The following is a 15,867-nucleotide window of genomic DNA, read 5'->3' as shown; positions in this document are numbered from 1 at the left end:
CAGCGACTACTAAAAGCCTGTAGAGATGATATGCACGTGATATATCTGTGGCATTTCCGAGTTATCATAGCTCTTCATAGCACACTGCTATAAGTCGAATGCTTACTTCCTACAAATAAGAATCCACAGCCCGAGTGTTGCTAGTAGTTCTCGGTGGTCAGCGCGAATGTTGAACACTGTTCAATGCAAAACAAACTGCTTTTTTTTAAATACTATGTGCAAATGAAGGTCAGCAGGTAGTAGCTGTGGTCTTACAGTCAATATTAGAATGATGTTTGTTCACTTTGGTCTTCTGTTGAGAGCAGCCACTTTCAAAACAATTGTGACTCTCCATAGTGGCAATGCCGCCTTTATGTGAGCATAAGCTGTCTAACCCTATATCATAGTCTTTTGAGTCAAGATTCTCGTTGAGGTCTCATGGCCAGTATTAGAACCCGCTTTAGTTTTTCACAGCTTGAAAGAAATATTCATTGATTGCCACAAACAATAGTAGTATTAACATTTGCAGGAAGTAGCTGAACTCTATACCTGATGAAAATCATATTATATAAAAGTATGACGACAATTTGAGCAAAGGTAATGGGGAAGCATTTTAAAGTTTTATATTTTTAGCTAATGGCCTTTAGTATTCAGTTTTTATGACATTTTGATGATGATATACCAAAGTCGATTATATCACTAAAAAGGATGATCGTTTTATATAAGTGAGCTACACAGTGCATTAAATATACACCAACAATTAATACGCTGCTGCGATTGCTATGCAAGACATCTATAATAATAGTCGCTCTGAGTTAGAAGTCTCTAAGTTTGGTACACTTGAATGCTGGCATAATTGTCTCTGTAAGCTTTTGCTTAAGATCAACTTATGCTGTGGCGCAATAGTCCTAATATTATCACTATCCAATATGTTGTTATGGGGAGACAACACTTGATATCTCTACTTTTAGAGCGCATAAGTGTAGGTAATATACATGTAGTTTGCATATACGTTACCTTTTTATCATCTGTTATAAGAAATTTTTGCTTGTCTCTCACAGACACATGGCAACCTCAGGACCATGGAATTGGAGTTGGAAGACATACGACAGGAAATGAACGAAATTGAGGAGAAACTGAATGACATGATGGAAGTGGATACGACAAAACTCTATTTTAACGTCGACAGCATGAAAAAATTAATGGAGGTAAGGAGAAAGCAATGACTCAGGTTTACCTGAAAGCTAGTAGATGAGTCAACTCCTGCCTGACCTCATACAGTACAAATCAATACAGCGATTGAAGAGAACAGATGGCAGTCATATAACAGAAAATATCTTGCTAAACCCCTTCACTAATCAAGTGTACATGTATTAGGCAGAGGCCCTGTGGAGACTGGCAGATAATAGTTATACTATTGCTATGGATGGCACTGAGCAAAACACTGATAGGGAGCAGCAGTGAATTAAAGGAATAATGCGCTAGTTCGAGATATGCCAGTTATGCGCTGTTATGACTGTCTTTATTGTAAATGACATTCCGCCCCTCATAGTGGAGTGGCCTGGGTATGGTTGATTCAGTGCTAGCTTTCCGTGTAGGCGTTGCGTAGGTTCAAGCTTCTGTCAGAGCGATGTTGGAAGGTCATCTAATCTCAGATAATGTGTTGGCTATCGCTATTTTTCCATGCGGCAAGATTGGGATGAAACTCGCAATTCAACTGAGTTTTGTTTCCAGCAAATTCTTACTGAATGTTTAATGCTTGGAAAAGAAAGAAACGGCACTTGCGAATGATACGTAAAAAAGCTATTCCATGTTAAACATTTTTCACACTTCATTTCGATTTGAGCTGTTCCATGAGCTTCAACTCATGTGCTTCAACTCATGCGCTTCAACTCATGCGCTTCAACTCATGCGCTTCAACTCATGCGCTTCAACTCATGCGCTTCAACTCATGCGCTTCAACTCATGCGCTTCAACTCATGCGCTTCAACTCATGCGCTTCAACTCATGCGCTTCAACTCATGCGCTTCAACTCATGCGCTTCAACTCATGCGCTTCAACTCATGCGCTTCAACTCATGCGCTTCAACTCATGCGCTTCAACTCATGCGCTTCAACTCATGCGCTTCAACTCATGCGCTTCAACTCATGCGCTTCAACTCATGCGCTTCAACTCATGCGCTTCAACTCATGCGCTTCAACTCATGCGCTTCAACTCATGCGCTTCAACTCATGCGCTTCAACTCATGCGCTTCAACTCATGCGCTTCAACTCATGCGCTTCAACTCATGCGCTTCAACTCATGCGCTTCAACTCATGCGCTTCAACTCATGCGCTTCAACTCATGCGCTTCAACTCATGCGCTTCAACTCATGCGCTTCAACTCATGCGCTTCAACTCATGCGCTTCAACTCATGCGCTTCAACTCATGCGCTTCAACTCATGCGCTTCAACTCATGCGCTTCAACTCATGCGCTTCAACTCATGCGCTTCAACTCATGCGCTTCAACTCATGCGCTTCAACTCATGCGCTTCAACTCATGCGCTTCAACTCATGCGCTTCAACTCATGCGCTTCAACTCATGTGCTTAACATGCAAACTTTAGCAAAGCGCCTCCGTTAATCCGCAACATGCAGATGACTACTGAAACACTAAGGGCTAGTTCGCTCTATATCGCCGAATGACGGCGTTTTACTTTTGGTGTTCATCGTCAATTATGTGAACCATAAACCGATGGCATTGATGAAGCAACGCGGATACGTCGGGAAAGTTTGCAGCTGTCAAACTTTCCCAATATTTCACGAACACCAACAACTGCCTTTTTAACGTGAATCATTTCGTCATAGTAATTTGCGGTTGCGGATAGTGGGTTGCGGATAGTGTGATGTATTTGTTTTTGTTTATGATAGTTGCTGCGAGACTAGTATTTAATTCGAGCACGTAAAAACGAAAATGTTTCTTTGCAAAAAATTAAAAAGAAAAATGAGAACACTACGCTATGGAGTATTTGCTGATGCAAACGCGGATGGGTACGTGATAGTAGGAACATTGTTATCATCGACGATCACCGAAGTATTGTTGCATCAACACTGAGATACAGCGATATAGCGTGAACCAGCCTTCATAGCACTGTAACTAAATGTGCGCACAACTCCAAATCTGCATCATCCGCGCAATGAAAACAATATATCTGGAAGGCTGGGGTATGTTGGTCAGGCCTTAGAGTTCTTGCAACTCACACAGCAAAAGCATCTTTGATTCATTTTGGAAAGCTAGTTTCTATACGTGTATTTTTATGTAGGTTTACGTTAGTAGCCTCTCATTTTAGTCTTGTGTAAATCTACGGGTACTTAAATAGAAACCCCTCATATTATTTGCTCTCATGAGCATCACCACAAATATGTACCGTTTACATTTGTACATTGTTACACGCAGCATATGATCAGGCTGTTTATATCCTAATTAGCAAATGCAGTGGCTTTTGCAATCTAAAGGGACTTTAGCCTACAGTTTCGGAAGGTACAATATATTGTGGCTGTAGCCACGCTCTACTGGTTACCTATTATACTATCCCATTAGGGATTGAGCTATTCAAATATCACTAATTAACTTCCATAAATTATTATTTTGGTAACTCAATTACCAAATGCTTAGGAACATTATCGGCCAACCTACAGACCACAACAAATCATTCTGCTTATTCTTTGTTATCTCTTTATTTTGAACATTAGCTGTATGCTAAATATGGTACGTGACTTGGTGTGCAGGTGTCTGTTTTTAATTTTGCTAAAAGGTTAGAGCTCAAAGGTATTTCTTGTAATTTGCTGCTTTTGCATGGGTAAAATGTTACTCCAAAACTAGTGATTTCAATCGGACTAGCAAATAAATAGCGTGTAATCATATAAACTCTTCGAAAGAAGTGTAAACCAACCCTATTTATCATATGATAACGAGTATAGATTAACATTTTATATTGAAATAGGTGTTTGTTGAACCAAAATTTGTTTCAGTATACACCTGTTTCAACATATAACACAATGTAAAAACACGTAATGTTTTTTTAAAAAAATATTTTATATTCCTTAAAGAATAAATTATTATTAACAAAGAGCAATAAATAATTAATAAGTAATAACGATGAATCATTATAATATTCTTATGAGAATACATTGCATTTTTTTATTTGTTCGAGATTACAGTAATTACATAAAGATTAAAACAATTTCCTTATGTAGCGCTTTGTAAAAGATAAATGTGAAGAACTAATGTTATATGTTATAAGTTTCAACAATAAAGTAATAATCAATATAAAAAGGTGTTGTTACTATTACCATAGCAACACCAAAATAGAAGTGGAGGCTCAGCTATGCTGATGTATAGTAATAAAACGAGTTATGGAAATATCAGCTATCATACACAAGCTTCAGCCAAAGATGACCTGAGGCACTTCAAATAATTGCAAGGAGAGAACTGTCTATAACACTAAACATAGTTTGAATTAACTTAATTTAGATACTTTTTACTTTCTATATTGTATTTTCAATCTTTCCCATCGTCTTTACTTTGTCACTTAGTTTTCATTGTGCGGATTAAATGGATTTGGAATTGTCTGCACATTGCGTTACCACATAATAAGTGTTTTTATGGACATTCGTGTGTAGCGGATTAGCAGGGGCGCTTTATTGAAAGAGGTGCACCCCTGTCTTGCTTAGCAGCCTGCTTTCAACTAAAGGAATGACTTGTGTTGATACTTTTTAAAACGGAATAGCTTGTGTAGCATTTTCTTGCGCATCATTCGCAAGTGCCGCTTCCATCTTTCGCAAGCATAAAGCATTCGGTAAAAATTTGCGATTAACATAATTATTACTGACATGACAACATAAATGTTGTTTCATGTTCTTCTGACTCTACAACCACGATTTCATCAATCATCCCCCATGACAATTTCCGAAGATTTCAGAAAGTTTTTTCTCACATGTCATGCTCAGAAGCCTGGTCAATCTGTCTGACCTTGAGCTGACCTTGTAATAACAATATTTATCTGCTCTGTCTACTTATGGTAAGTGTGTTGAATTAACAAGATATGTATGTATATTTTAGGTGGTGCTCAGCTCCGAAGATGTAAACCTCACATCGAATGAGATTGCCAAAGCCTTTCAAATCTTACGGAAGTATCGATACACATTCACGAGTCCAGCTCGCAAGCACCTTTTAGGCCAAGGAGAGGCTGATGCAGAAACAGCTCCTCAAATGCCTACAAAGTCTTTACCCTATTTAGATTTGGCCGACTCTCGTACCCCAAAATCAAAAAAGGACGATACGACCAATCCTAGCGCGATGTCGTTATCCGATACTCTAGAGATTGTCCACGCGTATGACCTATGTGACCTCCATCCTTACAGCTGTCCTGTAAGTATTTACTTGCTGACGAAGTCAGCGATTTAGTTATATTCAGCTTCAGATCTAGTGCTGCTTCTAGAATGCGATATCTTGAAGCAGTTTTTTAAATAGTTGTACACTAACCACGAAGTTGAGTTGTTTAGATTTTCTGGCGCTGTTTAGGCATCTGTATTATAAACAATGAATACCTGATCATTGTTGACTAAAGAGCAGGGAAAAGCTATGGATAAGTTAGTTGAAATCATTTTAAATGCTTTGTGGAATATTTCTGTTGATTAAAAGACTTTGAATTTTGCCTAGTGCCGTACTTCCATTTTAAACCGTCCTTGGAAAGTCATTGGCCACTGTTATTATAGCGGTGTTTTTGTGTTTCCTATGCGTAGAGAGTATGTGATTTCACACGAATGTGCAATGCATGTGCTGTTCACACGAGTCATTTGGCTTCCAATCACCTCCCCCTCACAATTTGAAATAGTTTTTTCCTTAATTGGTTTAAATGACAATAACCAGGCTGCGTAAAGTCCGTTGAGCTCGTATAAGAAAGTGAGGGGTTATGCATTAGCAAACGCCATAGCTCGAGATCTTTATAGCTATGTTAATGTTTTTAGGTTAATAACAAACACATTCGGGGTATGGTAAAAATATTGCACAGAATTTGTTCATGGGTCTTCGATAGAGCAGTTACCATATCAGCCCCATAATGCCAAAAGAAGCAGGTAGAGATAACTCCGTAGAATGCTTATGAAGGCTGATCACGTGCTCCACTCCTTGATAAATATTTGTCTGACATTTCGTCGAGCAATCTTCGCTAGGGTACATTGTTTTGTTGAGATGTAGCGCGACAGCATTGCGCCACAGTAAGCCGCATATTACGTAAATAAGCCTCTTGCTTTGCCTTGTTTGTATTCACGTTTGTCACAGCTGTAGCGCTGCTAAAATGAAAGCAAACGGTCGAAGTACTTATATATTATTGAACGCTGTAGACGTATGGCAGCACCATTAGTTATTGGCAAGAATATGAGTTTAGTGTTAATATACGAAAGGTTTTTTCCTTATTTGAATAAACTCCAGTATGGAATCGATGAGTGTGTGTAAAGGTTATAGATAGCTGCTATATTTCTAGTTTTAAAAAGTTTGCTAATGTCTTTATAGGCCTACTTCTAATCAGCAAATCATAACAACAAAAAGTTTGTTTGTATTAGAATGTAAGTACATATTATTTTATCTGTGCATTCTTGGCTTTGATTGGTTTCTCATCTGAAGTAAACATGCTTTCTGAAGTAGTTAGGCTTTTCAAAGTTGTCAAGTTTGTTCAAATCATTGGAAATAATTTTAAGGCATATTATGTATCATAAACAAGTTTTTAAAAATTAAAAAAAGTTCATCTAATTATGCTAATGATTTTTGGTGTGCAAGTTTTTACCTTTGATTTTATCAGCTGACAATAACTGACAGCAAAGTGGCGGTCCTGCTGTCTGCTGTCTTTTAAAGTTAACTGTTAGCAAGACGAAAATAACAGCGAATGAAAATGCCTGTTCACAAATGTACATTGGTACCAATTGAGATTTGCTATTGGTCATTAGTTAGCAAGATATGAGTTCAGCTCGACGCAGCCGGATTGCTGAATGTTATAGCAGATGTATTTTTAATGTTCAAGCATGAGATATTGTTAGAGAAAAGTTTAAATTCCAAAATTACTCATAGACTCGTCTGGCACTGCCATACATTTACTTGTCCGTTATTTCGTTAGGAGCGGTGAGCAACAGAAGACCCCAATGACTACCCATAATAGGGTAACAAAAAATAATATGACAAATAATAATAATAACCAAAAATCAAATTTGACAAATCAAAAAGCACAATTGCCTAGCTATACATTTAATATTTTGGTCAAATATTTCGCTTTCTGCAGTATGATCCAGATCATATTTTGCGATAGCAAAATGGTTCCCTGCCAAACTGGCTTTTATGTTATAACTGAGCGATACTGAGTGAGAGTTGTATAAGAGAATAATTAGATTTGAGCTCTCTGTAAAGAGGCAGTGATATAACTTGGTTCAATTATTAGTATTTGCCAGTCGCCTCTTCATCAATAATCAGATATTTCACTGTGATATTGATTAATTATTCACTATCAAGGGATACTCCAAAATAGTCAAGGAGCATGGTTTCACGAAGATGTATGCCGTTGGTACGACAAACCATCCGCCCAACATAGCGGCTTACGTCGGTCACATTATTCAACACGGTCAATGTGAAGATGAAATTAGCATCGACTCGATATATAAGGTGGGTAGGTGAAGTCTGTACATTCATTAGTAAAAGGTCAATATATAGCTGTCAGCACATGTTTATTTGCTGCCAGTATAGATAGCTGCGTAAGCAGTAACTTATGACTAAATGTGGTAGACTGCTGCTTTTTTCTTTAATGGATGTTCATACGTTTAACATAACACCAATAATTATAGCTGATGGGTTTGTGCAATAGATAGATAGTGGAAGTCTTACAGCTTTTTAGCCTTACAGCCAGGTTTCTTTCAAGTGTTTCCTGTCATTTTTAAGTCTTGTAATAGCATTACCTTGCAGATATTTAGCTACATTTTTATACTCTGCACCGCAAGGAATAGTTGCATGCCGTATGCCAAATGAGTGACAAGATAATGAACTTATATTCAGGGTATACAGCTTTTAGAGAGCTAAGTGAACCAAAACCAGTTTTGCATCATATAGCACAGGCTAAAGGTACCATAAGAAATTAAACTCAGAGCGAAAGAAAGTTTATATCAATCAGCTGATAAATTTGATGTTTTACGTCTATTGTAAAAGATCTGTGAACTTTTTTTATCCTTAACAGCGTGCAGGAACATTAAACTACTTCTAAATAACTAATATATTTGTAGAAACTAGAGGATATTCAGGCAACAAGCAGTTTCTTAGAGGAGTGGAAGTTCAGTTCTGTGCTTTTACAATCATCTGCTGATAAGTTGTCAACCATGAAGCTTTGTGTCAAAACTTGCATTGAACAGGTGAATGTCATTACGCAACAATTTACTAGTGAGCAATCAAAAATAAAAACTACTAAATTTGGAATTGTCTGTTCAGCTGCTTCATAGCATGAGTAGACAACTTTGAAGAGATAGATGTTACTGTTCTAATTAAAGGTAAGATAAATAAACTAACATAGCTATTTTAGTATGATTAACAATGTAAACCTGCTTATGAAAAAGGATTTGCCTCTATTTTCATGGAAACCTGCAAACTAGTAGCAGTCTAATGATGCGCAGACAGATTTGTGAAACAGATCTGGTATTGTCTATCAACCATGCTAACTTTTTTGGCGTCGGTAGGAGCTGATAACAAGAACTAGTTTTAACCTAAACAGTGTGCTAATTGTAACACCAGTGATACCTTAATATTCTCACGCTGTCAAGAGCTTAGGTCATATGTATCCAAGTCAAACAGTTTCTAGCATAATCGTTACAGAGCAAGAAACTCAGATCAATATCTGACCCCAATGAAAAGGCCGCTCGGGCAATGCACATCTTCAATCATACTGCTAGTTCCAGGGCACTGATTCTCGAAGGGATACGCCTGCAGGTGTTTCTCAGGGTGAATGAACTCTATAGAGAATATATAGCTGGTGGAGAAATGCCGCTGCATGCCTGGCTCCTCTTCACACGTGACACATCAACCAGTCCTAGGTGCTACTTTATAAACCACATACAGGACAACTCCAAATCTGAGCTAAACCATGTGAGTATTCATCAGTGCAGATGTGGCATAGACCATGATTCAGCAGCGCGTGTAACAGCGAATCAAGAGGGGGAGTTCCCAACTTCTTTCAAAAGTATTCATTAGCATGTGTGTTGTCAAGTTGATAGAACAAAGCATATGCAGTGATTTAAATGTATAAGTGTTAATATGAGTGATTACCATGTACATTATTGACACTAGTCACTGGCAGTTCGTTGTGCCGTATGACATCACCAGGTGTCCTAATAGAGCACAGAGAATAAGTATGTACACAATAATTCTAAAACATGGAAGGTAAATGATTGCTGTAGTAGTCAGTGTGTCAGTCTACCAAGCTTAGAGTCACGAGTTCGAATCTTGTATGATTCCATCTTTTATACCGACATCTAACTTGGCTCCAGACAGCATTTTGATCTGCATTGCTTGATTTCATGGAACCAAATTATTGCTGTCTTTCCATCTAGGAACTCACCGATATTCTTTGGCATGTTTTAATACATAATAAATATATTTATCTGCTTTAAAACACTCTAATATTAACTGCAAATAATTTTTACCAAAATCTTATCTCAAAATTAGTGGATGCTCAAAAGTTATTGCTTGTCAAAAATATGAGCAATATCAATACTAAAATAATGTATTTTATTATACTAATATTTTATTATATTATGATCGTTTTGAAATGATGAAATATTGATTAAATGTGCTCCGCAAACTAGATTAGACGAAAGCGAGTAGGTTTGAAATGATAAATTGCCAAGTTGAGCTTACTCCATGCCAGTCCATCAGCATTTTCAACGGCAAATAACTACATTTTCTAGTTTCATGTTAAACGTGTTGCATTTGTAGCCTTCAATGTAAAATTTTCAATCTCAGCCTTCATAACCTGACCATATATTACAGATAGAGCTGAGCCTAGTAGCTGACGCCCTTAGAATCAGTTTACGACTATTCCGTCCAATGGAAACAGAGACAGCGAACCCAGAGTATTATCCCCAGGAGATGACGGCAAGGCCATGTGTCTCCATCGCGTATCACAATGCATCATCCTATGCAGTACTGCTATGATTATCGACATATAATGGTGCTCCACCATTTCTTCCTATTGTCTTTCCCATGTATCTGTATGCGTTACAAATGAAAAGGGCTGAAAAGGTAACGATGTCCAATGCAAACGATGTAAAGACCATATCATGTATATATTCTCCTAATAATTTTAAGTAGGAAGTAATGTAGTTCTTCAAACAGGTTTGCTCAACAGGGTCATTTTGTGCATTGCAATTTGAGTCAATGTAATATGACAAAATAAACTCATATTACATATAACATATTATAATATTATGTTATATATAACTTATTTTAGTGAGAATACATTTATAGTTGATTTATTTTTGGAGTTTTTTTTAGTTGGAAAATTTTATAAACATCAAAGACAAATTTAACAATTATATGGATTTGATCTACTCTTTTTCAATAAAAAGTTTATCTTCCTGTCCATCTCCATGTTGTAGACCCGTTTGCACTTCTCAAACGCTAACCTATTTCTCTCCTCGTATGGTTTTTCTCTGTATCTCCGCTGTTGAAGTTCTTGGGTCATTTTGTCATTCCTCATTATTCTAAAAGAATATGAAATGTAAGCAAGCATTCTTAGAAACAGGATTTCAAAGTTCTGGTGAGAGCTTCAAGATATCAATGATATACAGCCCCCCTGTATATCATTGAAGATATCAAAACTGCAAAGCTGTTCAGAGATATATCCACAGCAACTAACAAATAAGAGTTCAACAGAAAGAACTCTCAACATTTGCCATTAACTTCAACTTTCACCTAGATATTCACTAAAATTCATCAAATTTACCAAAATTCTGCTACTGTTTGTGTTTCAAATTACGAGATTTTAAAATATTGTCTACAGACAATAATATTGAACTACATCTCAACCGTGTGAATATTTCTGATTACTTAACACATAACAGAGGCAGATCTGTAAAAATCAAGACTTCAATTCACTGTACAATTCTTATGAAAATAAGTGATGCGAGGGGACTTTTTTTAACAAATATAATTAATTTTGACTCCGATTTTCATTATAACATTTGAAGAACCACAATAATGCTATACATCTGAACGAAAAGAGTAATTAGGGTGGAAATCGCGCAATAAATGGAGATATCTTTGAGGAGGTTGGTTCTACTCAACAACCATCAAATAACACAGACTACAGCGTAGAAAACATATTCATGCTGTGTATTGAGAAGAATCTGATAAACATGGATTAGAAATGAAAACAAAAACATTGCATCATACAAATTATAGTACTTTTCCTATTCAGTGACTTCATGACAAAATTCTGTTTTGAAACCATCTGTCATCGTGGTAATGATTTGCTTATAAGTGAACATAAGGCTCTGGAGAATACACTACCAAAATAGCTATAGAAACCTTCCAAATTCTTAATTCCAGATACATCAATAATTCCACTGGATTGACAGTAAAGAGAGAGATAGCAATACTGGAGGTTGAAACCTGGTAAATGGTATGTTTACCTCTCTAGATGTCGATATGCAGCATCAATATCTTGTCTCTCTACTATAACTGTCCTTGCCAAAAAGCGGACATTCCTTATATTAGCCATACCAAATCTTCAGTAACTCCCCGGTATGTTGTTCCCTTAGCAGTTTCTTTCCTAGGAATGAAATGACCTAATCAGAATATCTCAAGGTTTATGTTCAACATGAAGTGATTTTGAAGTTTGAAGAAGTAAGCTTATATCAACACTACCTCGGGCGCTTTTGAGACCTTTTACCCGTTTACTGGAACTTGGCTACCGATACCTTTTACCCGTTTACTGGAACTTGGCTACCGATACCTTTTACCCGTTTACTGGAACTTGGCTACCGATACCTTTTACCCGTTTACTGGAACTTGGCTACCGATACCTTTACACATTAACTATACAAATTTGTTTCAACGCAACGTGTGTAAAAGTTTAGAATAAAACTGTCCTGCTCGAAGCAATATAGGAATAACAGACTATAACAAAAAAGGAAGAGAGAATAGTAATATCCTTTATGTCAAAGCAATACTAATAGCCAAGTGTAAATTGTAATACAATAGTTGTGCTGGAATGAAAATAGATATATAGATGATGCGAACAATATTAAATCTCATGGTTAGAAAATCTAATTTAAGACAGTGCTAACTAAAACTACAACAAAGTTCAGGTGCCCTCGGTCTTGCACAAAGAGGATACATTAACATACACATTTCATGTCAGAGAATGCACATTCAAGTGCCATCATTTCTCACAGTATAAAGTGTATCACAATTTGTTAGAAAAGTAAGTAATACATCACCAGCTTAACAATTTCCGGTTGCCAGTAAAATTAAAACACCAACTAGTTGTAGCATGCTTATGTTTTTAGCCATGAGCATAGATTTCTCATCACTGAAATTAGGATAAGTAAAATTAAATTTATCAAAGCATTTGAATACAGTGACGATATGAAGCTAATATCTTAACTACAGAATGAGTAATGTTAGCACAAAAATCCCAATTAAGGGACTGATGAGATTACTTTAGATAAGGTGGAGAAGCTTCTCAAAAATGCCTACCATATGGCAAACAAATAAAGTTTTATTTTCATCTAAGCAAGCTTAGATTGACTACAGAAACTATTGATAATTGTTAAATGATAAAATTATACTGTATGTTGACCTTGGCTTTTGACATTCAGGTTAAGAATACCTGTACACTCAAGGAGTGAGGACCAGCAAGATATAGGTATACATTGCTTCAAAAAACCATTGTTTGATTTCAAAAATGAGCTTTGTGTATTTTTATGCTTATGACTAAACACAGCAGCTTTTTGCTAATAGAGCTAGCAAGATATGCTATGTAGCTGCTTTATGGCTTAGAATTAGTTGCCAACTGCTCATGAACTTTTTTAATAATTGAGAGCAATATATATCAAGGTGACCATCGATTACAGCGGTACGTCTAAATCTCAGGATTATTATTAATTTGTATTTTCAAAAGTCAAAATGTAAGGATTACGTTTTCAACAATATTTCGACAATATTATTTAGTTATATAGACGCTGCTCATTTTACAAAACGATGATCCGTCGATACTTTGGCTATTTCTTCAGAAGGTTAAAATTAGAAGAATAATTAAAAACGATTTATTGATGCAACAAAAGCATCGAGTTAGTCTGGTGTTTTGTTACGTTAAATTGATATTTTAGATATATATGTACTTCTATTATTGCCTAATATGTTTGTAAAACGTTTAACAGAAGATCAAACTACTAATGAACGTGTTGGCAACCTTTCAATTGTTGCTACTGAATATATCGATTTGCTAACACGAAGCGACATTAAACAAAGCAAGTCTACGTGGAAAATAAAAACAGCATAAATTAACGCAAAGTGTATGTAGTCTTATTTTTTCTCGACGCAGCAACGTTTGATAGAAATTAACTACAAAAAAGTTGCTTTGAGGCACTTCATTTGCGTCTATAAAATGGTATAGCTAGTTTTGAATTAAAACTCACGTGTAAACAAATAAAATAAATAATTAAAAACCGCTTTGCAAATGAAAAAAGAGTTAATAAAGTCTACAAATACAATTATACAGGCCGAACACAAAGCGTATAAATTGATACGCGAAGATTTCATTACCATCAATTGTTGGGTTCCAAAAATAGGCATGTGTGGAGGGCGATGAGTGCAGCAAAACAAGACTCCATAATTTGCTCTTAACTGGTCGCCAAAGTTGCGAAAGACGTTTCCGTTTGACACTTCAAAAGAAATCATCTTTATTCATTTTATAACTTCTAATGCTAGATTGATTTCCATTGCTACTACTGCTAAATAATTTAAAAAATTAAAGCTGGCCTTAGATGGTACTTTAAAAAAATGTAATATTCACTTTAAACTCTCCTATATAATTTACCATATGTATATGATAATATGAGCGGTATTGATCAAGTTTTCATTTCAAACACTCTAGCTACGGTTTATGTGTGTTTGCTCGCTTGTTACCTGGTTACAAATAGGTAGCTGGTAATCTGCTTAGAAGGAGCTCTAAAAAGGGACTTTATTGGGCACGAATATTTTGAACTAATTTTCGCTTCCATGGAAATACTGTACAAAGTACGAGTTACACGCAATCTAATTACACTTCGCGTGTGAAACCAGTACTTATTGCTACCAGAGCTTTTTTTACGCAAATCACTCATATTGGAGCTGTCTACAACTTTTTTTTTTTCTTATGGCTCTGGTTAAAATACTAAAAAATAAAAGGTTGACAAAAGCTAGGCTAGTCCAGTCAATTAAGAAAGCAGGGAACAAATCTTTTTTGCTATACAATTTCTCCTTGCGCATCTTTACGTTGGTAGCAAATTACTCATTTTTAATATTGAATAGGATTTACCCGTTGATATACCTTAAAAATATATATATTGTACTACTTGTCTATGCACTTGAACTCATCTCCAGTGCTATGTGCTTTTTTACTACAAAATGTACATAAAATTAAAACATTAATAGGTTTAATTGCTCTTGGTATAAAAGACCTCACTCTGCGATTTTGTTCATTTAGAGTAGCAACGCTAACAACAATTGATTTATACTACTTTTTATATTCTATGATACTCACAAATTCCTATTACAATACTTTGTTGATTAGTGAAAACGTTTATTCCAATGTATTCATTGCAATCTCACATAGAAATAATTAGCATTAATTCAATTAATTAGAATATATTCATTCTATTAAATAAACATCAGCTCTTAACAAGTCAATGTTCAGTGGCATTCCACGATTCAGTAACGGCTGAATTTTTCATTCACTTTTTTATTTCAGTATAATAAAGTACATTTTAGGGCCAGCTTATGTTACATAAGCCATCAAAAAAGCTTGCTAATTTCAATCGGCTGTTTTTCATTTTTATAAATTTGTTGTTCTGATTAGAACTCGCCTTTGTTCATCCATAATTTTAGTACTTAGTCATGAGTTATTATTAAAAAGGTAAATGATTCGGTTTAAATGATTTTATTGTGCTGCTTTTCTTCACCTTTGCGGTATTCAAATCAAATTATTAGTGAGTGGTTTTCAATTGTAAAGAGTTTTGACCTGCTATGGTGATTTTTTTCACTAAGAAAATAGGTCTTTGTTACCATGAAATGAATATCTTTGGTTCTCACTTATATCATTCTATTACTATTGCTATCAAAGTTACCCTACAGGATGAATTTATTCCCTGAGTTAAGATTCGCGCACAGTGCCTTTTTGATGCATATTCGCGGACTAATTTATTCGCGGATGAACACAATCACTCTCTATTAAAGGTTAGCTCTATGGCAGCTAGCAGTAGAGTTAACCCTTCACATGCGTACACCACGCGTTTAGGCTTCTATTTAGCTTACAACTACGGGTCGATCATACTAAGCTATAAATTTCTTGCTGCGTTAAGAGATTTTCACAGATATTCATCGATTTGGAGGCCTTTGATGAACCAACAACTTATGGTAAGTAATGAGTTTTTTAAAACCATTTACTAAATTAATAATTGAATTTTACTTTGGTTCTTTGGTAAAACGCAATATTTATTTTTTCCATCTCTACCGCTTCGTTACTTGTTTTAGTGAGAAAGAGCCCAATAATCTGCACGACCCATTTGCAGTAAAGCTAGTAAAAACAGACTGCGCAACTGTTGGTCATCTACCCCG

At 35.9% G+C, this 15,867-nt stretch overlaps 3 protein-coding genes across 4 annotated transcripts in view; 2 read left to right on the top strand and 1 right to left on the bottom strand.

The window, feature by feature from the left end:
- LOC137394267 (uncharacterized) overlaps positions 1-10,627 on the top strand; it is a 32,572-nt gene extending 21,945 nt beyond the window's left edge. For both annotated transcript variants that reach the window (XM_068080994.1, XM_068080990.1), the window contains 6 exons: positions 1,041-1,187; positions 5,080-5,388; positions 7,519-7,668; positions 8,280-8,405; positions 8,863-9,132; positions 10,036-10,627. In XM_068080994.1, coding sequence (XP_067937095.1) covers positions 1,041-1,187; positions 5,080-5,388; positions 7,519-7,668; positions 8,280-8,405; positions 8,863-9,132; positions 10,036-10,200 — 1,167 coding nt within the window. In that variant the 3' untranslated portion in view covers positions 10,201-10,627. The remainder of the gene's footprint in view (positions 1-1,040; positions 1,188-5,079; positions 5,389-7,518; positions 7,669-8,279; positions 8,406-8,862; positions 9,133-10,035) is intronic.
- Positions 10,502-13,811, bottom strand: LOC137394289 (small ribosomal subunit protein bS21m-like). Its single transcript, XM_068081009.1, has 3 exons — positions 13,689-13,811; positions 11,679-11,818; positions 10,502-10,748 (listed from the first exon to the last, which is right to left on the bottom strand). Exons 2-3 carry the CDS (start codon positions 11,765-11,767, stop codon positions 10,571-10,573), a joined length of 267 nt encoding a protein of 88 aa, XP_067937110.1. The 5' UTR covers positions 11,768-11,818; positions 13,689-13,811; the 3' UTR covers positions 10,502-10,570.
- Positions 13,550-15,867, top strand: part of LOC137394281 (nuclear protein localization protein 4 homolog) — a 25,271-nt gene continuing 22,953 nt past the window's right edge. The window contains exon 1 of the mRNA XM_068081001.1: positions 13,550-13,565. The gene's annotated coding sequence lies outside the window, so the exon portion shown is untranslated. The remainder of the gene's footprint in view (positions 13,566-15,867) is intronic.

Source organism: Watersipora subatra, chromosome 1 (assembly GCF_963576615.1).
Source record: "Watersipora subatra chromosome 1, tzWatSuba1.1, whole genome shotgun sequence".
NCBI lineage: Eukaryota > Metazoa > Bryozoa > Gymnolaemata > Cheilostomatida > Watersiporidae > Watersipora > Watersipora subatra.
This window is presented reverse-complemented; position numbering and strand designations above follow the sequence as displayed.